The 26,697-nt window shown below is 40.1% G+C and overlaps 2 protein-coding genes across 2 annotated transcripts in view; one reads left to right on the top strand and one right to left on the bottom strand.

Moving 5' to 3' along the window:
- Positions 1-26,697, bottom strand: part of LOC120427162 (zinc finger protein 497-like) — a 324,949-nt gene that overhangs the window by 6,551 nt on the left and 291,701 nt on the right. The window lies entirely within an intron of this gene.
- Positions 4,794-22,902, top strand: LOC120427146 (hamartin). The gene is made up of 5 exons (XM_039592003.2): positions 4,794-5,422; positions 18,992-21,988; positions 22,051-22,208; positions 22,271-22,382; positions 22,445-22,902. The coding sequence occupies exons 1-5, from the start codon at positions 5,329-5,331 to the stop codon at positions 22,696-22,698; spliced, it is 3,615 nt and encodes a 1,204-aa protein (XP_039447937.1). The 5' UTR covers positions 4,794-5,328; the 3' UTR covers positions 22,699-22,902.

Below are 26,697 nucleotides of genomic sequence, written 5' to 3'. Positions count from 1 at the left end.
GTTTGTGTCGCGACCGGAAGTCGGTCGGATGGGCTGTTCAAGCTGGAGCAGGAAAAGCTCAGGGTGCTCACGTGTCGCAGCAGACAACGGAGGCGCAGAAGAGCGCGTAACGGGTCACCATGTACAGTCGTGAAGTTGGACTATGAAGATGGAACGAAGGAGGTCGACGAGGTATCCGTTGTAAGTTCGAACGAGGATGCTGAAGACTCCGTGACACTTCCTGCGCTCCCGCCGCGAACCCCTTTTAACCCACCCGTGTCACCGGCGTGGTTGCGCAGCGGTAGGGAGCGCGTATCTTCAGGCAAGTACAATGAATTCGCTAACATGTGCAGTGGTCAGCGTTCCCCACGTGTTTCAGGAGGCCAGAAGTCGGACGGACCGTCCACTCCAGTTGTTCTGCGTGTGACGTCGTCGAGTCGAAGACCGGTGGATGGTAGTTTCCAGTACCCGACGCACGACGACCCGAACGTGCACAAGGCCGCACTGACTCAGGACATCTCCAACGGCTGGAGACGTGCCATGCAGGAGGAGTACAACGCTCACAGGACCTGGGAGATGACCAACCTGCAAGGCGGAGTCTATGGCCCTGTCCTTGGCTGCGGTAGCCCTGGCGTGTATCGACATCCAACCTCGTTTTATGAGGGGCACGTTGGAATGTGTCGATGTCGATGTGATCTACATCAAGGCTAAGTTGCAGATAGCTGATGGATTGGGTGAGCCGTTGAAGAAACAGGAGGTCGATCTACATCATGCTGTCTTAGATTTAAGTGATCGCTGTTTGAGGAGGAGTATTGAAGATCGAAGCAATCTGCGATCACTTAGTAGTTTTCATGTTCATTCGCAATTAAACCTTTTCCCCACGAAGACGTGTTTTTCACTCAGCATAACCACTCCCATTAAGAACATCTTATTTTGCTTTTATATTAAAATGGGAATTGAAAATGGATGCTCATCATTCAAATGCGTTTTTCTCAAAACGCATGGTTTGTACATGTTGCTTTTTGAAATGTTGGCATCGAAGTATCAACAAAAGCAACGTTTTTCATCGTTTGTTATCATTAAAACATCTTATTTTGCTTTTATATAAAAATGGTAATTGAAAATGGATGCTCAACAATCAAATGCGTTTTTCTCAAAACGCATGGTTTGTACATGATGCTTTTTGAAATGTTGGCATCGAAATTTTGTTTTGTAATATTCATAGAGCTTTATGACGTTTCTCGTACACACACTAGCGCACCATTTCATTTTGCTGCCTGACAAAATTTAACCTCACTTTATTTTCCTGTACATACACGCAATACATACGCACGTAGATTACTCTATACTGCTCTGTAACTGAAATTCGCACTTTGCTGAGTTCGTTTTCGCACTTTTCATACGATTTTTTCAGTACGACTGCAATTACACAAAAAAAGTGTAATCGTAGTTGAACTGACAAAATCGCATGGTGCGGTGCGAAAACAAATTCAGCAAACTGCGATTTTCAGTTACAGTGTGGAGTTTCGCCTTTAAAGTTTAAAAGGATTTTAACCCGAAACCAAGTGGGTAAAGGTAAGAACAAGATTTTCCGTTCGACCCAGACGCAGACGCAAAAAAAATGGAGTATTTCCATTCGAGTAGTTTTTGCTTTTTTTCTACAATGTATTCCTTATGGGAGTGTATCCCTTTCACTCAAATGACAGTTTACATAAGGGACACACTCTTGTTTAAAAAAGTTATGTTCCCTAATAAAATGGCAAGCACGAATTGACCGATCTGACCCACCCCTATACACCATTACCAGCTTACTAACATTTTCCCAAAATATGGTGGATTTTGATGAACACTACCTTAAATGCCAATAGTTTGAAAATTGACCCAACCTCACCCCTTAGAGGGGGTGACATTGGGTCAAATGAAACTAAAATTATGCTCAAATACAACGATAAGCGGTATACGCACTTCGGAAGGAACCGGTCAAGAAAAAAATCAAATGGGTAGCAGCGGCAGCGCAAGCAAGTCAGAGAGGGTGAAGAAATGCCCCAAGAAATCGCTCCCTCTCCTTAATTTTTTAATTTAATTAAATATGTCTTTATTGAACTTTCTTATAATAATTACATTTCTTTTACATTCGAAGTGGTATGGTCTAATGCTCTTCATCTTTGTTGTATTTTTCGTTTTATTATTAACTGATCACATTTATTTATTTGCTTCAAATTTTTTTATATTATTGCATTGAATTGAATACATTTGGGTAAAAAAGAAAAAAAAAATCACTTTAACAGCTAATCCTAACCTAAAACTAAAAAAAATAAATCCATTGAAATATTCAAAATCACTAGAACGAGTAAACTACGAACTGTATTTTAAGATGAATGCTCCAAGAGTTCTTACTTGTTCTTGGCGAGTTTTGCACCCACGCAGAATTGTTGTCATCTCGATGAAAATGTTCAAAAGTTCTTGTGGTGAAAACAGGTCACTACACTCAACCCCCGGTGGTTGGTCACTTTTTCGTTTGACACTTTTTTAGTTTGTACCCCGTTGGTTGGTCAAAGTCAAGCTAAAAAGTGACGAACTGTCACTTTTTACACGACGCTCACGCACACTATCAAAACAAACGTTTGGTAGTGTGTGTGAACTCCGTGTAAAAGGGGTGTCAAACTAAAAAGTGACCCCGTTCGTTTGACAACAGTTGGTGTCAAACCATCGGGGTTTGAGTGTACTGCCTTCATCCGTTGATGTTGGTTGGTTTTCCCTCGGTTGCTGACTGAAGCCTGGAGGTGTTGTATGCTCTGCAACTCTTTGCCGCTGATTCAACGGCAATGGCTGCAGATTTGGAACCACTCGAACAGATCCCGCTCCAGGTGACGCCAAAGCAGGAAAATCCACGTCCGTGTATGCTAATGGTGTTTTGCGACGATTTGGTTGGTGCCTCGTCGTCGCTTGCTGCCGAATTTTTACAAACTCAGCACGTTTTGGGCAGCTACGATTCTTGGTAGAATGGTCGCCGCCGCAATTGGGTACTAAAGCCCTATGCCAATTTTTATGTACAACGGTAAAAAACACGATTAAAAACCATTTCTGATCACTTTTTTTCATTTTAATGCAAATTTTTTTTTTTGACAAGACAACATTTTTTCGATAGATCAACTATGGTCCCCTTGGAACGACCTGTCAAGTAGGAGCTTTTCTGTCAAGAAGGACCGCGAGGTTAATTTTTCAAAATTGATTTAAAAATCTTTTTTAAGCTCTTTATGGTCGTACAAAGGGTCATTGTACTAAGAAAAATAAGCTTTATCGCTGTGAACAATAATATCACCAATCTAAGCTTCATTTTAGGACCCAATTGAAGCATTTCGCTTCGATGTTCTCGTTGATTGTTTCGCAAGCTTGTGTTTTGTGCTCACCTCCGCAGGTTGCACAACGACTCTTGATGAAACAGTTCCTTCCACCATGTCCAAACTGCAAGCAGTTCGAACATTGCGTCACGTCACGGTGCACTGGACGATAACGTTCTCAAGTCACGATGATGTTGAAAATAGCCCGAACTGCTTTCAGCTCAGACGGCGTTGTCGATCCTTTCTCGAGATGAACCAGGTACAGTTGATCACGATACTTGATGTCCTTGTTGTGTCTCGTCATCTTGAAGACTTCGATCACGTTCAACTTAAGAGTTTTGAGCTCTTCTTTCAGCACACTCACATCCATGTCATACAGGCCTCGGAGGACCTGTTTCATGGAGCGTTTACCTGGATCGCCATGGCTGTAGTATTCAATCTTTGTGTTGTTCAGGAAATCCCGAACGTAGTTGTAATCCTTTCTGGTAGGTAGCAGAATTTTGAGTCCATCAGCACACAAGCGAATGGAAGCTCGTAAAGCACCAGATTTGATAAACCCGGTCCGCCACTTTCGCACCGAATCCGATGACGATGTTTTCACAAAAATGGGTGGCAACTTTTCCCGTCGTTCAAATTCTTCTTTCTCGCTCACGTCCACAGGGAGGGTAGCGAACTGGTTTCCAGACAATTTTTGAGCGTCCTTGCTCAAACTGCCTGGCTTTGCAGATAGCGCTTCGGCATTCTTTAGCTTCTTCAAATCTGCCGATCCTGCTGGTGAGGACCGCCTCTTTTTCTTGCCCTGAGGCATTTTGCACTTTTTAAGCACTTTTCAGGAGCTAAAATCCAGGAGTACCTCACTGAATGATGGTCCACAAAGGAATGCTCCCTCTCCTTTGTTCTGCTGTTCGTAAAGCTGTTTCTTGACCCCTTTCCTTCCGATCTGCATACTAGCCTATATGGTAAAAACAAGTCATACGACAGTGTTTCTTGTTCGAGGGAATCGTATTGACACGCTACAATGTTTGAAGTGGAGATTTTCAAACTTTTGGGTAGTTTTCGAGCAATTCTGACAAAAATATTAGAAAAATGATTTTTTAAGAGGTCTTTTTTTGCCAAAAACGTACCCTAACTTTAGACAGCTGCCAAAATAACAGGATTTGTTCTAGGAACGAGATTTTTTCAGCGAAGTCATCTTGAGATGTCTCCTACACAACCCTTTTAACAGAATTCAATTTAATTGAGAAGAACCTGAGAAATGGTAAAATCCGTAAAAAATCACTTTGACCCAATCTCATCCCCACTGACGGTATCATGATTTTGGGTTAGGGTGTACAGTCAATAGGTTTGGTTGCAGAGAAGTGTAATTTTTCCCCAAGAATGAGTAACTCGCTGCGTGAGTGCAACCTGACAGTTCTTCCCGAAAGAGAGGAAAAGAAAAACAATCCGTCATCGCAAAGTTCGCTCGTTCGTTCAGAAGTTCGCAGTTCCGAAGAGAGCAGATGGGAAGTGTGGCAGCAGCAGCAGCAGCAGCAAAAGTGGTGCCGTGACGGGTCCAGGATTTTTCCTCCAATTCTTGTCCCTGTTCCGGGCGGAAGGGAATTGGTGTGCTGTGTGTGTGTGTGTGTGTGCGCGCGGGGGGAGAAGTGGTCGTTGTCGGAACGGGGAGGGTGTGGTGAAAAATCAGCCGAAAAAGTTGTTTTCTTTCTTCCTTCGTCGCGCTGCTGCTTTTCTGATTTGCGGGGAATTGCGTTTTTGTGGTTCCGTTCCGTTCGAGAAGAAGAAAAGTAGCAGGCTGATGCGAATGAAGTGCAGGCTGGTTGTTGTTCCCTGAGGAACCTGCGCCGCCGACTGTGGCAATCGCGGCACCAATGGTCAGAGCGAGGAGACGGAAGCGACCGGAACCTGCCCCAGAACGAGGACGACGACGACGACGTAGAAGCGGAGTGCGCGGAGGGGGAGATAGTGATTGGAACTAAACGGGAACAGACGAGAACACACGGACAGGACGATGGACGTCGCGAAGCTGTTTACCGACCTCGAGTCGAACAATATGACCCTGGTGGACGACGCCAAGAAGCGGTTCTCGGAGCTGTTCGGAAACAGTAAGTAGGAGGGAAAAATGGGGGGAGATAATCGGCGCTGCTATTCCGGGAATCGTGCATGTCTTGGGAGATTGAGATTTAGATTAACCTCACAATTTAGCAATTTGCAGGGTTTCGGGTTTGATATTTTACAGGAGATTTTTCTTAATTGTTGGAAGGATGAAATGACAATGGTTTAAAAATTCACGCTTATATTTCAAGTATTTTAAATACTTGAGAGATATCGCTAAAAAGCTTTGCTGAATCTAAATATAAGATTTTATTTTATTTCATTAATGCTAAATTGATTACCATACCACTTTGGCTCGACCTTTTAAATGATTGCCTATTGAATTCCAACAAATTTCTTCTAATTATTTTTCAAATTTTTTTCATGTTCTAACATTCAAACAACTTCACAGAAAACAAAACTTTTCCAATTTTCTGAAAAAAAAAATTGCGTTGAAAACGATTGTTTAAATCTAGAGTTTTTTTTTTGAATATAGGGGAAATATACCCTTTCTAATCAAACACCTATCTTCGTCATATGGAGAGTTTGATGCTCGATTTAAGCTCCACAAATACTATTTAGGCTGTAAACTTACCAGCAACAGCACCGCCTTGAGTAAGCACGCAAATGTATGCCACTTACTGGCCAAAAAGATCAAATTTAATGCACTTTTGATCATAATTTCTATTTTGCGAGACCATTTCTCATCATTTTGGTAGCACACATATCCACACGCAAGATCAGAGGTTAACTGCTTAACGAAAGTCGCCATCAATATCTTTTCACTTGCGCTAACGATTTCAAAGCGCTTAAAATATAAAATTGCTTCCAACTACCGGCTACATGTTCTTTTGACCGTTACTTAGTCACTCACTTGAAAAATAATCCCGAAAAATGTAAATAATTAGCAAGCTCCATCAAAAAAACAAACGCGCTAAGTCTTTTGACTTTTCAATTTTGACCATCCATTGCAATGGAAGGCTGAAGAAAACCGAGCGAGAAGCGAAGGCAAATAAAGAACAAAGGGTGGCCACCAACACCACCAGCAGCGCTTGTGGTGTTGCCAGGAAACTTTCTCTATAAATGCTACGTTTCGTGAGTGTTCGCTCAAAATTTCATCAATTTTGGCAGCACGAAGCAGACCCAAACGAGCGTTGGAAGAAAAAAAGAACTAAGCTGCGAATGCGAATGCGTTTTTGAAATATTTTTTTAAAATGCTTGTAAAAGGAATAGCATAACTTTTAATAAAAGTGAAAATAAACAGAAATGTTCACAAAAAGTTGCTCTACTCGTTGGTGTACTTAGTTTTACTGAATTTCAAGGAACACTCCAGATTATCCAGCATCATTCAAACAAGACCTCTAATTAGGCTTAAAATGGGTTTATTTCCCCTAGGACCTTTAAAAAAACTCTAGAAATCAAATCAAAGCTTTGAAAAAAAAAGAACTTCCATATACCTAGTCCAGACTCGATTATCCGAGGTTTTGACTATCCGCCGAAGTCCGATTTTTCGAAAAAAATTTCGGGACTCCAGATAATCGCAAGGATAATCGTATCATAGAAAAAATCGTATTTTCAATTTTCTTTCTTTTAACATCAAATTCTAGTTTTGCAATCCTGTTCTAGTCAAATCAAACTGGTTGATTGTCAATAAAAAGTGTTATTTTTTTTAAATTACCAAATGCATTTGTTCAGTATTTCATCAGTCATTTTGGGCTTTAGAGCAGCTTTAGAGCTCGACAACCAAAAATAAGATAATGAAAAAAAAAAAAATCTAAGTTTTCTAAGCTTTTGGTTAACCGATTCTGGATTCAGGCTCTATTTTTAGAAAAAAAAACCTTGCTTAACCCATTTTTGGGTGGTGGTGCTTTCCTCACATTCATAAAGTGAATACACTAAACAGCCTCAAAAATATGTATAAATATCACTGAATTTTATCAAAATATCTGAGATCCGGCCTAAAAAAAGAGTATTAAAAACACTAAAGTACTTATAACCTTTGATAGGGTTGTCAGATTTTCAAACGTTTGGATTTTTTGGAAAGATCTCTTGATTACCCATCCAACGATATTTCACATGGTAGATCTGGTCAACGTTTTCATCAAAATATGTGAGATCCGGCCTCTAAATAGTGTATAAACAACACCTAAGTGGCTATAACTTATGATAGGGTTGCCAGATCTTCAACATTTTGGGGCTCGTTGGAAAGGTCTTTCAAATACTTTTCTAAAAATGTGTAGGATGACTGATCTTCTTAACAAAACCTCCCTTTTTACAATCTTCCGAAGTTTAGCTTTAGCATAACTTTTAAAGTACTTTTCAAAACTTCATAATATTAACTCCAAAAAGGATCGAATGATCGTTCCAAAACGTTCCAAATCGGTACAGCCAGTCCATAACTTTTAAAGTACTTTTCAAAACTTCATAATATTAACTCCAAAAAGGATCGAATGATCGTTCCAAAACGTTCCAAATCGGTACAGCCAGTCCGGAGATAATCGTGTGCATATTTTTCGGCGCACGGACTTACAGACATACACACGCATTGCACACGCAAATACATTTGTTCAGAATTTGATTCTGAGTCAATAGGTATGCGTGATGGTGGGTCTACGGGGCCGAATAAAGAAGTTAATTTCTCGAGTGATTTTTAGTTCCTCATTGAGGTGAGGAAGGCAAAACCCTTGCTTAACCCAACTTTGGGTGGTGGTGCCTTCCTCACATTAATAAACTCATGATAGGGTTGCCAGATTTTCATTCTATTGCACTCATTGGTCTTTTGATTGCACATCTAACGATGGGTTGCATGATTGATAAGGACATAATATTCATCAGAATATCTCAGATTCGGCTGCAAGTGTATAATGACTTTTGGACGCGTTGGAAAGGTCATTTGATTACTCATCAAACGATGGGTTGAATGACAACCACAACAGTTTTATCAACATATCTGAGATCCGGCCTCAAAAAGTAATAATAATAGTGCTAATAACTTCTGATAGGGCTGTCAGATCTACAATGTTTTATAAAATCGTTTTTTTTAGGATAGCTTTTAAAATACTTTACTAAACTTCATAATTTTCGATAGGGACTTATGGGACTCCAAGAAGAATCGTTTGCGACCAAAACGGTTAAAATCGGTTCAGCCAGTGCTGAGATAATCGAGTGCATGTTTTTGGTGCGCAGACCAACATCCCTACGTACACACATTGACATTTGCTCAGAATTTGATTCTCAGTCGATATGTATACGTGAAGGTGGGTCTAAGAGGTCAAATAAGGAAGTTCATTTTTTGAGTGATTTTATAGCCTTCCCTCAGTAATGTGAGTATGGCAAAAATGTGTTAGTTGATTTTAATTGTTGTTTTTGTATTATTAAAAAAAAGCAAAAACTGTATAACATACAAGCCTTGGGCTTTGTCTTAATGAGTATCATAGGTTTAATGCTTGTTTTGTCAAGGAGTATGATTTGATCCGATGGGGAATTATAATCAAAGTTTTCAGTACATTGCAGAAGCTTACACATGGACACTACTTCATGCTACGAGAACCCACTTTGACGCAGTCCCAGGGCTTAATCGAGTGCCGGTCTCGATCAATCAATAGTGAAATGATATCTGACTAAATTCGTTGATCTGTTGAACTAATGGTTGCCGGATTATGATTGTATCGACTATTGTTGCGAATCGAGGATCTACTGGAATTCTGACGATCAAATGGTCGTCTCTTTTTCAATTCACGACATGTAAAATACGAACTGTCAATTTATTTTTATTGTTTTCAAAAGAAGCCAGACAGGGTTTAAAAGAAACGTAATGGAATTTTTCGCTTTTAATTAAAATTTCAATTGTCGATTGTCTAATCTCCATACATTTTTTTTTCATATGGTAATGTTCCACGAGAGAGGGAGGGAGAGGGGTGCGAGATTAAAAAAAGTGTCCACGTGGTTTATGGATGGTCCCTCAGTTTACAAGCTTTTCAACAAAATACATCTGGAGTTTTTTTTTTGAAAAGGTCCAATAAACCAAATTTCCAGTTTTTGCTTTTTGGGTGTTTTTGAAACCGCCTTGAGTTAGGGCAGGGTTGCGAATGAGCGAGCGCTCACGGAAGGCTTGCTCGCTCCAGCTGGAGCGTGAGTTTTTATCAGGTAGCTCGTGCTCGCTCACGCTCACCGGAGCATTTTGCGCTCACGTGAGCTGGTGAGCCAAAGTAGGTAGTTGTTTTTTCCTGTTGAAGCATCTGCCTGTTTGAAACGAAGTTTCTAGAACTATCTCAGCACAGGCAGCAAAAACAAACAAGAAAGTGGTCGAACAAACAAAAGTAGGCAATGAAATGGATTTGGTCAGCGAACCAAAATTTACGTTCTATTTAAAATCTAGACATTTTTCGAACAAGGAACAAAAAACTAATTTCATAATGTAAACATTCATTGACGTAGATATGCACTGTTTGTTCACAAATCAAATCCATATGGGACCTTATTGTATTGTTACTATGTACAAAAATATTGACAATTTATGTATATTTTATTTATATTTAAATAATCTTTTAAACAGTTACAATCATCCTTGTTCAAAAAATCATATATAACTTGTAATTGAATATTTTCAGAGGTTTGGTTGCGAAAGTGTTGAATAAAATCCACTTGTTGGAAGAAGAGCCAACCTTTTCGTGGTGAAAAATATTGACAATTTATTTGATTTGAGTCAAAAGGGTTATTTCAACCCTTAGGAATTTTGAGGCATATATTTAAAATAGAACTGTTTCAAAAATGTTACCCTAATTTCTAAAATGTTTGCCAAATAAAGACTAACCTTATAAAAATGATTAGCCGTTTCTAATCACTGAATCACTGAAAATTTAATAAACTGAATAACTTTGTTTAATGGTAGCTGATTAGTTACATAAAAACAGTTTAATGTCATATTTTAATCAAATAGGTACCTTGAATCGAGCTTACCAAAGCATAAATCCTCTTGAATGAATTGATTATTGTTTTGTAAGTTTTTCTAAGGTTTACAGGCCCTTTTATTTAGGCGTCTATACCCTTCCGCCCCTCTGCTACAATAAGGCCTTTGAATTCTAAAATATTTATACATTCGACTGTATGTCTAAAAAATTATTTGACCCTTGCAAATCCAACCATTTATTTAAAAACATGATTGATGAAATTAAGCTATTCCAATTCATATATCATAAAATGTGTTCACAAAGTCATATTTCCACAGCCCTACTGCACCTGACGCAAAAAATCCATCTAGAATTGAAAAAAAAAACTTTCTCAAAAACGTTAGATGATTAGCGACACGTCCAAAATGAGCGCTCCGTGAGCGAAATATGAGCGCGAGCGCGAGCGTGGAGCAAACGTGAGCTGAAAAAATCGGAGCAAACGTGAGCGCGGGCAAACGTGAGCTAGCTCGCGCAGCGCTCCTCCTCACGAATGAGCGAAAAGTGAGCGCTCACGAGCGCGTGAGCGCGTGAGGAACGCAACACTGAGTCAGGGGTATCAAAAAACCCCTAAAAAGCAAAAACTGAAAATTTGGTCAATGGACCTTTTTTTTTTAAAAAAAAACTCCAGACATGTAAAAATAGGTGATAATTTAATGTTATATAGAAATTTGTATGGGAAAACTCATCTAAAACGAGTTCGGGTTTAATATGGAATGGATTTTTTTAAAATATTTATAAATATTAAGATCAAAAAAAAAAAACGCTTTTCGGCGCAAAGTGAGGACTAAACCAATCGTTCACAAATTTTGGGGAGTTGTTTAGGACCTGGGTGCTGAATAGACAGAATGCGTAACGTGATTTTCGAATGCTCCCCACTACTCCCCACTACTACAATTGCACTTCAGATGTAAACATAAACAAAATAGAAGGCTATGTTCAAGCTCAAGCGTGACATATTTTTTGCTGCCGAAGTGACTTGTTTTGAAACATTGTGGACCTGTTGATGTTAAAGGTTTCGCTGAAAATTAAGAGTGGGTGGAATTTTGTGAATCAGAAGAGCAACCGAATGGAAGTTCCGATATTATGTATCTTTGAAGCGCAGTGATAATATCGGAATAAGATTATTTCATATTATTTGCCAGGTACCATTCATGGTTGTTGATAATTCGTCGCTAACATTTCAAAAAGAGTCATAAACATAGGTTTTGCGTAAGACATAGCAATTATTAAAATGTTAGCGGCGAATTTTTCCAATCTCGATTTCAATCCTCTTCTTAAAATTTGTTGATATCGAAAACCTCAAAAGCTCGACTCCATCGACTTTTTTATTCCTGACAAAATAAATTATAGCACGATTACAATACTTGCCACTTCTTAGAATCATTTTGCAAACAGTAAATTGGTTCCGCTTTGACAGCTCTAAATTGATGCCGCTTTGCGAACCACTATTCTGCACCCAGTTTAGGACCACTCAAAAGTTGCTGTGCTCACTAAATTTGGACAACTTTATTTTTACCAAATTACACCCTGATGACCATGCTTTACCACCTCTAAAAATATCTTTTTCGAGAAGATCAGAAAACATCTTACAAAATTTGATTCAAAGATATTGAAGATAGGACCACTGGTTGCGAGATAAATACAGCCTCTGGAAGAAAATTACACAATAAAAACGACATTACCAAATTAGCGTTGAGCTTTTAGTTGACTATAACTTCGCAAATATGCGTCCGATTTTCAATGTCAAAAAATGAAAGTACACTGAAACACAATTCGACGGCAACATTTCAAAAGACATCATGTACATTTTGACACTTTCTGGGTTATTGCATATTCTGAAAGTACTCCTAATAAACTACATCCCAAAAAATGAGCAAAAGTTACATCAGTAAAGTCTGTTTAGTAATGAATTTAAAAAAAGTAACATAAACAAAATCTTTGGCATCAGCAGTTCCTGTTTATATAGCCCTGTCCCAGTCACGACGTTCTAGCAGGATTCTAGCAGAATTCTTAGAGAGCTGGATATTCTTAGAGCATTCTAGCAGAAATGTTCCACCGTTCTAGCAGGATTCTGAAAGAACCAGCTCTGCTAGAATATTTCGTGACTGGGGTCAACCTGTCAAATAAAAAACTACATGAACCTCGTGACGAAAAAAAAGCATCATGAATAAGACGCCATGTACATTTGCTAACGAAAAGCGAACCATAACAAAACTTCCCCTCCGATTGCAAAAAGCGCCATATACATTCGGCGAAGAAAAACGAATCATAACAAAGGGTGATTTAGACATCGGTTATTCCAAAAGAAGTTATGTTTGTTTTTCTTAAATATAATGGATGATCAAGTAGCAATAAAAGCAACGTTTTTCATCGTTTGTGATCTTTAGAACATCCCCTTTTGTTTTTATATTAATATGGGAATTGAAAAATGATGCTCAACATTAAAATGTGTTTTTCTCAAGGGGCTGGAAACTCTAATATTACTTAAGAATATTGAGTATACTAACGATATTCCAGTATACTTGTTAGTATACTAACCGAAAAGAAATAATCTGTTAGTATATTAAGATACTCTCAGTATATTGGTTAGTATACTGGCGATATGTAAAGAAAATAATAAGTATACTAACATATATTTTGATATACTGGTTAACATAATAATTATAGCTCTAAGAGTTTCCAACCCCTTGGTTTTTCTCAAAACGCATGGTTTGTACATGATACTTTTTGAAATGTTGGCGTCGAATTGTTGCCAAATCAACGGGATCACTGACACCACCTTCAAGCAGGTGTTTGCAGTTTTCTTGCAAAAAATGCAATTTTGTTTTTTTTTGTCAAAGTCTAATACCTCCTTTAGGTTTTTTTTTACTTTGTATGAAATAAGTTTTGTGGACAAAGATAATATTTGAAACATTGTTTTTTTTTAATGCAGAAAAATATATTTAAAAAAAATCGATCAAGAATGCGTGTTGGTTAATCGGTCCGCGCACTGGACTCACAATCCAGAGGGTTGTAAACATCAGCTGCCAGCTTTCATTACTAACTGTTATCCTATTCAAAATGTTTAATGAAAAAATTGTACAACTTTGAATTTAACGCACCATTTGTACATCACCATCACCAAGAGTGACGTTCGTTCACTGTTTGACAGAAAAACAGCTGAGTTCCTGCAAAGGACAGAGGAAGCCACGCTGCGGAGTGGGGGCGGGGAAGTGGCCGGAGCGTGACAGAAGATGGGGGCGGGGGGTTTGCATTTCACACCCACTAATCTGTGCCCCACCCCGGAGGGGGGGTTGCCATTCTGTCAAGACAATTTAAAGAAACAAACAATTGAATGACGATTTTCTGAATTTCTGGCATTCTTGAAAATTGCTTAAAATTGTAAAATAGGAGCTTCAAAACAATCGAGTAGGCCATAGGAGGCACGTCATCGACAAAATGAGTGATCAACAAACTTGGTCCTTGTTTACCACTTGAATGGCATTGGTGGAGCAGCAAAGAGGGGGCGATTTCAGTTTTTGTCAGTGAGTTTCACTGAGTGTTTGTCGGATTTATTATATCTAATACAAATTTATTGAATTCCACGAAACTTTCAACCAAAATAAATACGGTGTTCATCAAAACGCCAATGCTTTTCGCTTGGCCGGTGGCAGCAGCGGTACGCCAAACGGGCGCGGGGAGGAATGAATAATTCTAAAAATAAGACAATGTTATGCCGACAACAACAACAGCCTCCCCTCCCCTCCTATTCTCCCATAAATCTCCGTTTTGCTCACGTTCCGTCGCGCACCACGCGAAAATTAAGCCAATATTAGGTCTATTCCCGTACTGCAGAATTTTGCAATTCTGCACGAAATCGGCAGCAGAGCGTTCCCGTACTTTTCTGCAAGCTCTCTCTTCTATTTCTTGTTGAAAAGTGACTGCAAGTTGGTGTGATGGATGTTGAGTACACGCTTACATAAAGTTTGCAATTTTGGTGAAATCAAGCATTTTATTATTAGGTAGTTGTAATATTTTATTTTTTTTATTATCACTAAATTGAATTAGTCTTTTGAAGAGACGTTTGTATATTTTGAATTGATGATTTTTTTGGGTAGTTAGTTTTATTATGTCTGGTTTTATTTAGAACGATTTTTTGTGTTAACGATTTCATGCTTAGTTCATTAATGTAAATGATATAGCGATATTTTTTAGTGTTGAAATGATAACTTTTTGAATAGACTAAATATGTGTGTTTAAATAATAGGTAAATTTAATTGCCAAATAATAATTTGTACCTTTAACGGTGCTACCAATTTGTATTCTTATTTGAACCAAAAAATGTGATGTAATTTAGTCGAATTCTTAAATTTTAGGAAGTTTAAATTCTAAAATTCGGAAATTCTTAAATGCGCCATCTTGAATCACAAAAAGTACATTTTTTTGGAGTCGTTAGAAAATCAGGTTTAGAGGATTTAGAGATTGAACATTTTAACGAGTTCTTCGGAAAATAGAGTACGAACTGTTTCTATGTTTTTAATATTTGAGTTTTCATTTTTTATGTACAGAATTTTAAAATTTTACTTATTTTAGTTTTTTTTTAGTTTCTTAATTTTTTATTATTTTTTTAAACTGTAACTTTTGGATTTTTGGTGTTCTGAACTTTGAAATAATCAAACTTTTGATTCATTTATTTCGAATTTAAAAATATTTGAATTTTTAAGTTTAGGAACTTTTAAGTTAGAAACCTTTATTTTTTATTTCAAATTTTGAATATTAAGATTTTTTTGAAATTTTCAATGTTTAATTTTTAATTATTTGAATTATCAAGCTTTGAATTTCTGATTTATTGTTTTTTTTCAGAAATAAATATTTGCATTTTTAAATTTCTCTAATATCTGATTTATTTTTTTCAAGTTCCTCAATTTGAAAATATTTTTTTTTTATTTTTAATCACGAATTTCTTAATTTTCAGATTAATAAATTTATGAGTTTCAAAATTGTAAAGTTTGTGATTCATTTTTTTTATTTGTCAATTTCGCTGCGTCACCGTTGTTCTTTTCGATGTGAAATCCAATCATTATTTATTTATGTTATCTTTCAAACATTTTGCTATTAAAACATGTATTTATGGTCTATATAAATTTATTTCATTTCATTTTTCGAGACGAGATTTGTCTGATCACGCCTTCCGTCGGACGGGAAGTGAATGTTGGCCCCGGACTAACCTAAAAAAAGGTTAGGTCGTTAGCTCAGTCCAGGTGTAGGAGTCGTCTCCCTGGGTCCTGTCTCGGTGGAGTCGCTGGTAGGCAGTTGGACTAACAATCCAAAGGTCGTCAGTTCGAATCCCGGGGTGGATGGAAGCTACGGTGTAAAAAGAGGTCTGCAATTGCCTCAACAATCAAGCCTTCGAACACCTAGTTTCGAGTAGTAATCTCGCAATCGAGAACGCCAAGGCAATGTTGTAGAGCGAATAATTTGATTTTTGATTTTGATAAATTTATCTTCTATATTAAACCTTTTTCTTTTTTTAATTATGTTTTTTAAACGTACCTGCCATTCTCATTTCTTAAATTGTTTACCTAATGTAAAAGTTTTGAGTTGTTTCTAATATAAAATGTCTACCTAAGCATTATTAATTTCTAGTTTAATGAATGGTACATGCTTGATTTTTTTAGATAAAATGTTGATTTGCATAAAAAATAAGTCACCGTTCTAGAGGTAAACTTCTTTCAATTACCATTTTTGTCAATCGATTTTTTAATTGTTTTGAAATAATTAAAAAAAACTTCAATACCCAATTTGAGTAAATCCACTCAACTGTGTACAACATTGCAGAAAAAGTACTGGAACGCGCTACCCAGGCAAAAGTATTGCGGCTTCTCTCCTTGCAGAACTTCTGCAAAAGAGAGAGATGAAGAGAGCGAGTTGAAAAGTACGGGAACGTGCTGCAAAAAAGTGACTTATGCTGGCTGCAGAATTCTGCAGAAGCTGCAGAAATTCTGCAATTCTGCAAGTACGGGAATAGACCTATTGTTGTACGAAAACAAGCGACGACGACGACGACGGCGACCCATCCGAGCTTACTACAGCCAAGATGAACCGTGGTGGTGATAACCGAGGCTGATGAAAGTGAAAAATAATAAATACAAAAAAAAAGTTCGATTGAGGCACGTCTGGCTGACGATTGTGGTATTTTTGGAGTGGAGTTTGATTACGATTAGGTGCAAGTTGGATTGCTTTTTAAGGTGAAATTTATCTGAAATGTGTCGTTTTTTTTTCGAGAAATACAGTTCAAACTCAATTTCAGATTTTCAGAAGGTTTGTATGGGACTTCGGATAATCAAATAATTAAAAAAAGAAATGTTTTCGTATTTTTTTTCTTTCTTACTTCTTACTTCAAATTTGAGTTCTGCGTAAATATTTACTTTTTCGTGTTTGACAGTTTGCCAAACTCGCAAACTTGGGTCTTAAAATGGAGTTAAGCTTGTGATATTATTGTTCACAACGATAAAGTTTAATAAAAAACCGGATTTGGTCACAGTGGCCACCGGGAATCGGCTACAAACGAAAAAGGAGCGTTTTGAGACTCCAACTTTGACGACCTGTATCTCCGGCAAATCTCAACCAATCAGGATGTTCCGGATTGCATTCGACAGGTAATTACCTGTACTTTGATCACAAATATGAATATCAGGGTTCCGGAAATCCTGAACACTGGAAAAGTTCATGTTTTACTATTTTTCACATATATGTGATACCAATACTCTCATGTTAGTTGAAATTGATCCATGAAACTAACTAAAAACACAATACACGATTGCCAGAACCACTCTGGAGTGTTAGTGGCCACTTCCGGATAACCTGGAACCGGTTCCCGGGTACCCGATGAACGGCCAACTTGACTCTTTTTTGGTGAAAACCCATCATGTTGCACATCAAACTCCATGAAATTGAAAGATATGTCCATCTTTAATAATGCCTTTATTCACCGAGCCATCCTGGCCAATCTGGAACCGGTTACCGGTGGCCCCTTGGGGACACTTCCGGAATATTAGAGAAATCCTATCCGACATATCGAACTTCATGGAATTGATAGATATGCCAATATACGGTCATGCCGTTGTTCGCTGACCTTTAAAATTATAATTTAATGAAATTTTTCACAAAAATACGTATTTTTCCTGTATTTAGAAATGCATTTTTTCTCTAAAGAAACCAATAATATATTGTTTTTGCAATATGGGTATCAAATGATTGGAATTTTTTCATGCATTTGGAATGTTAATTTTTTTAAGACACTCAAAATTTTCACAAAACTACGTATTTTCGAAAAAATACTCAAAAAAAATTTCAGTTTTTACTATATGGGTATCAAACGATCAGGATTTTTTCATACATTTCGAATGTAATAACATTTTTTTTAAATACTCAAAATTTTCACAAAACTACGTATTTTCGAAAAAAATACCGGAAATTTCCGTTTTTACAATGTGGGTATCAAACGATCGGGATTTTTTCATACATTTCGAAAGTTATTAAAAAAAATAAAATACTCAAAATTTTCAGAAAACTACGTATTTTAGAAAAAATACCAGAAATTTCCGTTTTTACAATATGGGTATCAAGCGATTTTTTTCATGCATTTCAAAAGATATTAAAAAAATTAAAATAATCAAAATTTTCACAAACTAGGTATTTTCGAAAAAAACTCAAAATTTTAGTTTTTCAATATACTTTTTTGCAATATACAGTTTTTACAAAATACAGTCACACGTAGCACTACGGTGGCTTGAGACATCTAGAATCTCAAGGGCCTCAGTGGTACACTTGGTGGTGGTCTCAGTACTAATAAGGTGGTTGCGGGTTCAAGTCCCGTCGTCTCTTAGAAAAATCGTAGACATGTCCATACAAAGTAACAATTAATGAAATGAAAAAATCTCAATCATTTGATACGCATATTGTACTTTTGAGTATTTTTTCGAAAATACGTAGTTTTGTGAAATTTTTTAGTGTTTTCAAAATATGTTGTTATTACATCCGAAATGTATGAAAAAATCCCGATCGTTTTATATCCATATGTTAAAAGCTGAAATTTTGTGTTTTTTTTTTTCGAAAATACGTAGTTTTGTGAAAATGTTGAGTGTTTTCAAAATATGTTTTTATTACATCCGAAATGTACGAAACAATTCCAATCATTTGATACCCATATTGTAAAAACTGAAATTTTGAGTTTTTATTTCGAAAATACGTAGCTTTGTGAAAATTTTGAGTAATTTCATTTTTTTTAAATAATTTTCGAAATGTATAAAAAAATCCCTTTCGTTTGATACCCATGTTGCAATAACAATAATTTTGAGTATTTTTTCGAGAAACATTGCATTTTCAAAATACAGGAAAAATGGGTATTTTTGTGAAAATTTTCAAGAAATTATAATTTTAATGGTTAGCTGACATCATCCCGATTCCAATTATAGCCAAATCCCATAAGCTCTGTGCTTCAGTTAAGCACTGGACCGTGCTTAACCGAGGCAGCTGAACGAATCAAAACCGAGGCATGTCTGTATCTTTCCCACGACTGCATTCAAATGATTGCCGTCACCTCGCAGCCTTCGTGGTACGTTCACTGATGGTCTCCTTTTTCTTTCGCAGCCCGCGAATCCTGGCTGCCGCACAGCATGATGGACTACTTTGGCCAGACGTCGTCGGTGCGCATCGTCGACATCCTGGTCAAGGTCCAGCCGCCGCACGACAAGTTTATCCTGGACAAGCTGGCCGAGTGGATCCGCAGCGGGGGGAACAAGATGCTCGCTCTCACGCTGTTTGGCCACATCATCCAGAAGCGGCCGACGTGGCTGCACAAGGTCGGCAACCATCTGCTGGTGAAGGAGGTGCTGAAGCTGTCCAAGCTGGAGAAGGAGATTATTCCGCTGATCAACGCGGTGCTGTGCATAATCGACCTGCTGCCGGTGATCCCGGTGGTGATGGGTGGGTTCGTGCACGATCTGTTTGAGATCTTCAACTATCTGGCGACGTTCGATCGGAACACTTCGGTGAGCTTGCCGGAGGATCAGCTGATTCATCTGCAGTTTGGGCTGTACGAGCTGTTCAACCGGTTGTACGGGATGTATCCGTGTAACTTTGTGACTTTTTTGAAGCGCGAGTATCGGGGCGACAAACAGGCCGTGTTTCAGCACACGGTGAAGCCGCTGTTGGACACGGTCAAGATTCATCCGCGGTTGGTTTCGTCGGACGCGGAGAGCGAGACAAGTTTGCAGCGCTGGCAGAGCATGGAACCGCACGATGTGGTGAACGAGTGTGCGCGGATGTCGTTGGAATATCTGGACAAGCCGCAGGAGACGCAGCTGAGTGGAGTTGGTGGTGGTGGTGGTGGGGAGTGTCCGTGCTACGCTACGCCGATAAAGCCGATTGAGTTTAGTGCGACTGCGGTGACGACGACGACGGTTGATTTCCAGTGGAAGTCCAGCGTGAACTACTTCAACACGATCTCCACCGATCAGAAGCTGAGTACGATAGCGGCGCAGAACTCGTTTTGGTCACCGAGTAACATGATGCAGCCGACGCCTCCGCCGGGTCCGGGAACGGTTCCGCACACGCCAAATCCAACGCCGAGCTTTCCGATTCCGTTGATATCGGGCCCGTTGCTGCCGGCGGCTGACGGTGCTTCTCCGCCGGAAGCGGCCGTCGAGGCAACGCCGGAAACCACACCGATGAAGGACATTGTGCGGCCAGTTCGGCCGTATCCGGTCAACTCGAGTGCGGTCCGTGCCATGTGGAACACGAGCCAGCCGTCGTCGCCGATCAAGAAGGAACCGGCCGCGGGTGGGAACCACTTTAGCTACGAGAAGAGTGTCATCACGTCCCAGAAGCTGCTGCGTATGGTCAACGATCGGAACCACTCGGTGATGCAGCTGTCGAATGTGGCACCATCGACCACGACGGCGGCCACCAGCACCAGCAATAGCGTGCCGTCGAGTCCGCTGCCGATCGATGGGCCGGCGTTCGAAATGAACCGAGTTACGGCGTTGGTTTCGAATTTGAAGCTGACGCCGGAAGGTGGTGCGCGGTACGATTCACCCCACGCCGATGTAACCCAGGAGGACCAGGAGGTGAACGACATCAACAGTCACCTGCTGCAGGAACAACTGCTTCAACAGCCCCAGACGCAGCATCTGCACTCTTCGTCGCTGCCGGTGCATCATCCTATGAAGGAGGCAGGCTTTGAGGCGGAAGATTTTGAGCAGGAGGAAGGTTCGCCCTGTTCCGCCGGTGGGTTGCACTTTAAGAACTCTCAGTCGATGATCACCTTCACGAGGAACCGGTACCGCTTGCACAGTCAGTGTTTGGTGGATTCGGATCCGAGCTACAGTACCGGAACGTCCCCGGCGGACACGAGCGGATACATGCCGAAGAATGGGGTGGTTCGGAATGGGGGCTGTATCGGAGGTGCTTCGACGGAAAGTGCGTTCCGGAGGCATCTGCGGAGGCACTCGTTGCCGGATTTGAAAAAGTACAGCCTGCGGGTTGACCCGAAGACGTTGGCCGGGGAACGGCAGGATCTGACGCTGGTCGAGACCAACGGGGACGACAGCAGTAGTGGAAGTAGTCCGTCGGAGGAGGAGGCCATCTCGGCGGCCACGCACTTCCACAAGAAGCAAGAGCAAAAGACTGAAGAACACATCCGGCGGAACTTGGCGCTGTTCCAGGAGATTCGTAAAAATCTGACCAACGTCGGTTCGGCGTGCCAGCGGGTGAGTCAGAACGGGACCGTTCCTGTGGCCGGTCATCCGTTAGTCAGCAGCGGCACGCAAACCATCGAAAGCTACCCGCAGCCGTACGAGCAGATTGTGTACGGAATTCTGCAGGAGGAGCTCAAGTACAAGTCGGACGCGATGAAACGCTTGCAGGAGCGGCAAAACGAGTCCGGGAACAAACTCGAGCCGAACGTGATGCTCGACCAGTACATTGAGCTGTGCGTGAAGAAGCGCATCGACGGTGGAGATCCGCGACGGGTCGAGGAACTGTATCGGGACCATATAACGCTGTTGAACCTGCAGCTGCAGTACGAGAAGCACCGGCGGGAGATTCACGCCGAGCGTAATCGCCGTCTGCTCGGCAAGAGTCGGACCATCCGCGGGCTGGAACAGAACAACGAGACGCTCAAGGACCAGGTGGCGCGACTCACGAAGGAGATTAACTCGCTGAACACGGAACTGGCCACGCTGCGGCGGAAGGCCAACGCCGATTGGACTAAAAACACGACCGAGGTCATCGAGCTGAAGGAACGACACGCGGCGGAGATCCGTCGGAACAAAGATCTGCAGGTCAGGATCGAGGAACTCGAGGTGGCCCTGGCCGACGAGACGAAACTGCGCAAAGAGCAGACCCTTGCGATCGAACAGGCCCGCGGCGAGTTGTTTGACGTGCAGAACGAAATGCATCAAGCGCTGTACAAGGCGGATCTTGGGCAGCAGTACCGGGACGAACTGACGCGACTTCAGTGCGAGCTCATACTGATGGGCGAGATCCAGCTCAAGTGCAAGGAACGGCTGGCCGAGCTGGACAACATGAAGGCCCGGGATGCCGAGGTGGCCATGATTCAGGAGACTTACATGGAGGAGGTGAAAGGTAATCTTGTAATCTCCACACATCGAACTCCTAACAAAAGCTTTTTAACTTTCTTTTTCCAGAGCTACGGTTCAACCTGGAGATGAAGTCGGCCCAGCTGGATTCGACCCGCGAACGAATGGCCGAGCTGGAGCAGCAGCTTACGAAGCGGGACGAAACAATCACCTACCAGAAGCGGATGCTCAAAACGGTCAAGGAAGAACACAAGGAGCAGTTCAACGTGAGTTGCTTCATCAATCGATCGCTTTGTCACGCGCGCTCTAAATTTCGTGATGATTTCAGGCTCTGGAGCGCAAATACCACGCACAAAAGGCGATCGTCGTCAAGATGGAGGAAGTGATCCTGGAGCTGCGGGTGAATGCTGCCGCACGGTCTCCCGACTCCGATCGGACGGGTAAGAGTTGACCCCCCCCCCCTCTTTCAACGTCCCACTCTAACCGTCTTCTCCTTCATCAGATGCCGTCGGCTCGTTGGACCACGCGTCGCCGCTGTCGATTTCGCTCGCCTCCAGCGAGGGACTGTCCGAGATTCGGAACCTGGCGCTGGTTGCCCAGGGCGGCAGCAATCTCAACAGCGGCACGCACCAGCATGATTCGCTCATGGATTCGAACCTGCCAACGCCGATGGGGGGAGTTCCGCCGCCGTTGCCGCTGGACGCCAGACCGCCACTGCCACCGGACGAGTTTCCCGGGCCCTCGAAGCGGCTATGAGAGACAGACGGGGGAAAGAGTACGTTTCGTTGGCGAGCTTTCGCGAAAAGAGAGAGTTTATCTATTGTTTGTTGAATGCGTTGTAACACACACCTTGATTTATTGTGCGCTTGAGGGAAACCTAAAATCTCCTCGCCAAATGTTGCAACTTCAAATCGTGTAAAAATAAAGGTAGCAGTCTTTCTAAATTCCCGAAAATAAAAGTGAATAAACGGTAACAATTAGTTTCGATTGTTTGTTTCTTTGCTTAGAAAAAAAAAGCGGTAAAGCTTTTGAGCTTGAGTTTGGGAAGTTGAAAATATCGCAAAAGACTGTTGTTCTGTTGTTGATCGGCGTGGCCTGGTTTGCCGCGCGCGATCTAGTGTCTAGCTCAACGAACAAATATGATCGCTTTAAACGAAGATGTAGAAAAAAAAAGCAATTTCAAAATTGTACATGAATAAACGAAACAGAACAGCAGAACGGAAGTTAATTTGTTGATGATCACGATTTAAAGAAAATTAGAAAACCAATTGGAATGCTCCGAAAACAGGACCGGTAACGTGCAGATTAGAAGAGGAAAGAAATAAAAACAAAAGCTATTGTAAATAGCGAACGCTACTACCTACTAAATAACTACTATTAATAACCAAATAAAAAAAGAATATTTAACTACAAGAAACACACTATTGCTAAAACTAAAACAAATCCGATCTGGAAAAACTGCTACACACAATAACTTTTGAAATGAACCAGAAAAAGTGCAGATTTTAAACTGGAAATAATCTTGGAAAGGACACAATAAACGGCGGGGTGGAGTCTGTTGATAACAATAACAAGACATGTTTAATCCGAAATTCCTAAGGTTATAATTTTATTGCAATGAAAATTGTTGAAATCAATCAAGTCCTAAAATACCATGCGTTTCCATTACAAATTTGTCTTTCCAAAAGTTTCACGGAGACGCTTGGTGGAATCATTAATGCCATCTCGGGGAGGTAAACTCGCGTTTACACCTGGTGGCCAGCACTGGAACTCAATTCGATGCTTTTAGTACAGTAAACATAGCAAGCCATAATAGTTCAGATTGACAGCGAGCTTTTTTTGTCTGAATTTCCAGTTGGCATTCAAAGGCTCTCAAGGGACCATCCATAAATCACTTTAGGGACTGGACACTTTAGGGGGGGGGGGGGGGGGTATGGCGGTTGTCCACGAACCATACAAAAAAGTTTATTTTTGTATGGACAATTGTCCACGAGGGGGGGGGGGGTAACAGAATCCCAAAAAAGTGTCCACGTGGTTTATGGATGGTCCCCAAGACGATATCAACAAATCTAAAGTTTTTTTTTTCGAAAAAGTCCTGTAATTTTTTTTGTCTTATCTTCAGTTGATAAATGCAGATTTAATAAGTTTCTTTACAACTAATTGGGTTCTAAAGCCTTATGTAAATTTTTATATGCAACGGTTAAAAACACGATTAAAACCCCATTTCTGATCACTTTTTTTCTTTTTAGTGAAAAAAAAAAAAAAAATGACAAGACAACGATGGATCAACTCTGGTCCCTTTGGAACGAGCTGTCAAGAAGAACCTGCTCTATCAAGAAGGATCGCGAAGTATTTTTTGAAAATTGACTTAAAAAATCCTTTTAAATCCTTTGCGATCGTACAAAGGGTCCTAGCGTGCCCAGCTCTTTGAGGAAGGTGGGGCAATAATATGAACGTTTTGAAAAATACGTCATTTGTGGATACCTCCTGACCAAATTTAGAACAAATTTCTGATACAAACAAAAATTCATGCTTCATTTTAGGACCCAATTGTCCGATAACAAGATACGAATGACTCCTGAGTCTCAAAAAAAAAAAAACATGCAATCAATTGTTTGCTAACATTTCAAACAGGGCCAACTCTGGAGTTTTTTTTGAAAAGGACCAATAAACCAAATTTTCAGTTTTTGCTTTTTGGGTGTTTTTGAATACCCCTGACTCAAGGCGGTTCTAAAAACACCCAAAAAGCAAAAACTGGAAATTTGGTTTATTGGACCTTTTCAAAAAAAAAACTCCAGAACTGTTAGTGACGAATAGTCAATTTTTCAATGTCCGGAGTAATTTTCAAGGGTCCTGATTGCTCAAAATCAACCACTCCATTCACGAGCACAAATAGCAGGCGACGCGATGATGAATTCCTACTGTTTGTCACTTTGAAACCATTCGCTCCCGAACACTCTCTTTTCTACTCTCCTTCTCTCCTGATCGGCTCAGTCTCCGAACGGCTCAGGCAGGCCGAACGTCGCCGATCACTCTGAACTGAAAACATTTTTTCTCTGATGCGCTGCGTTCCCGAACTGTTCACTCAGCGAACAAATACATCGTGAAATTTTTTGCCTACTCCGTCGCTCGACGACACTCACACACTACCATGCTCAGCGAAGAGCCATTCTCACAAAACGCCAGCGCGGCAGTCTTTTTGTTTTCCCGCCCTCAGTTTGCCATCAATTTGATTTTTTCTTGGTGGATGTTTCTTTGAATGGTGTCTATAATGTTATGAAATCAAAATAAATGCACAATTTAATTGATAACATTGATTTTAGGCAACCCAAATCAATGAGTATAACCACGGGATTGAAACTCGTCTGAAAAACCTGTATCGTTTTCTCATTCGAAACAGTGGCGCCACATGGTGGTAGCTGCCCTGTTTATTACACTGTGAAATTATCCATGTCCAATCCAAGGAACCAGAAGGTGATAACAGAAATGTCCGTCCAAAATGGGTGCTGCAAAAAAACTTATAAATTATAATAAATTTTCGAACAAATCAGCAAGGAATTACAAGATTGACAGTCGAGCTACACTGAAAACTTGGTTTTGTTATTTGTTTTAGCAAAACCGCATATTTTTAACGGAAGTGTCAAAAATATTCGTAATCACCTTTTGCCTCTTGGTGGCGCTTTGTGTTAGTATGTGTGTGGTCTATGTTTGCGGACGTGCACGCAGAACACAGAACAGTGAGAACTAGCGAAAATGTTTCTTTTTCTTCTGATACAAGTCGCCATATTGAAATTGTTTGAAGATTCATACCCGTGGTTCGGGCCACTCGCTGACTGCTTGCGAGTATCATTCGCTCATGAATGCTAGCGTGTTGGAATAGGCGACGAATGGATAGGCGATGAGTGAGTGGTTTCTGTTCATTGAACCGAAAATCAGGACCCTTGGTAATTTTCTTTGAGAAGGCCTTTCCTAAAACAAAAACAACGATTCTTCATCACAGGCTCGTTCATATTTTTTTGACAGCTATCCACACAACAATGGTTTATAAATATTAAAGAATCTGTATTATGGGCAGACATTTTTTGATCGATTTTATGTAATTAGAAAAGCAGCAGGTAACTCTAAAAAAATATCCATTTTTCATCACAAAAAGTGAAACACAGTCCAGACTCGATTATCCGAAGCCCTTATGAAAATTACAGCTCGGAAAATTACACCGGTTAATCAAATCACGAAAACAAAATTTTGGTGGGCTAAATGGTGGGAAATGCATTTCTAGAGTTTTGAATTTGAAAATTATGAATTTTATCAAAAAATGTTCCGTACATCTTGATAGCAAATTCAATTTAGCTTTGAAAATAGTTTCTGGATTTTTAAAAGTTAGTTTTCGACACTTTTCAAAATCGTGCAATTAAAAAATAACAATTGAAAAGTTGACGTTTATGTCTACTTAAAAACAATACAGTCCAGACTCGATTATCCGAAGTTTCGATTATCCGATGTTTCGATTATCCAAAATTCGATTATCCGAAGGTTTGTTTGGGACTTCGGATAATCGAATCGTGAACAAAAAAAAAATCGTATTTTTTACATCAAAATTGAGTTCTGCGACTCCATTTGAGTAAAATTTGGCTGGTTGGTTGCCTTTTTTTCAATATTTTATTACTGCTATTTTTTCCGCCATCTAGGATTAAAAAAATAACTATATAACTTTAGAGCAGTTTACTGCGCCTGATCGCATAAATGTCCCATATG

Source organism: Culex pipiens, chromosome 1, assembly GCF_016801865.2.
Source record: "Culex pipiens pallens isolate TS chromosome 1, TS_CPP_V2, whole genome shotgun sequence".
NCBI classification, from domain to species: domain Eukaryota; kingdom Metazoa; phylum Arthropoda; class Insecta; order Diptera; family Culicidae; genus Culex; species Culex pipiens.
The sequence above is the reverse complement of the archived record's forward strand: the minus strand, read 5'-3'. Positions and strand labels throughout refer to the sequence as shown.

Excerpts from the sequence above, each read along its gene's own strand:
- LOC120427146 (XM_039592003.2), top strand. The coding sequence starts at position 5,329 with ATGGACGTCGCGAAGCTGTTTACCGACCTCGAGTCGAACAATATGACC. Across the intron at positions 5,423-18,991 it reads CTCGGAGCTGTTCGGAAACA|CCCGCGAATCCTGGCTGCCG; the intron begins GTAAGTAGGAGG and ends TTTCTTTCGCAG. Across the intron at positions 22,209-22,270 it reads AACACAAGGAGCAGTTCAAC|GCTCTGGAGCGCAAATACCA; the intron begins GTGAGTTGCTTC and ends TGATGATTTCAG.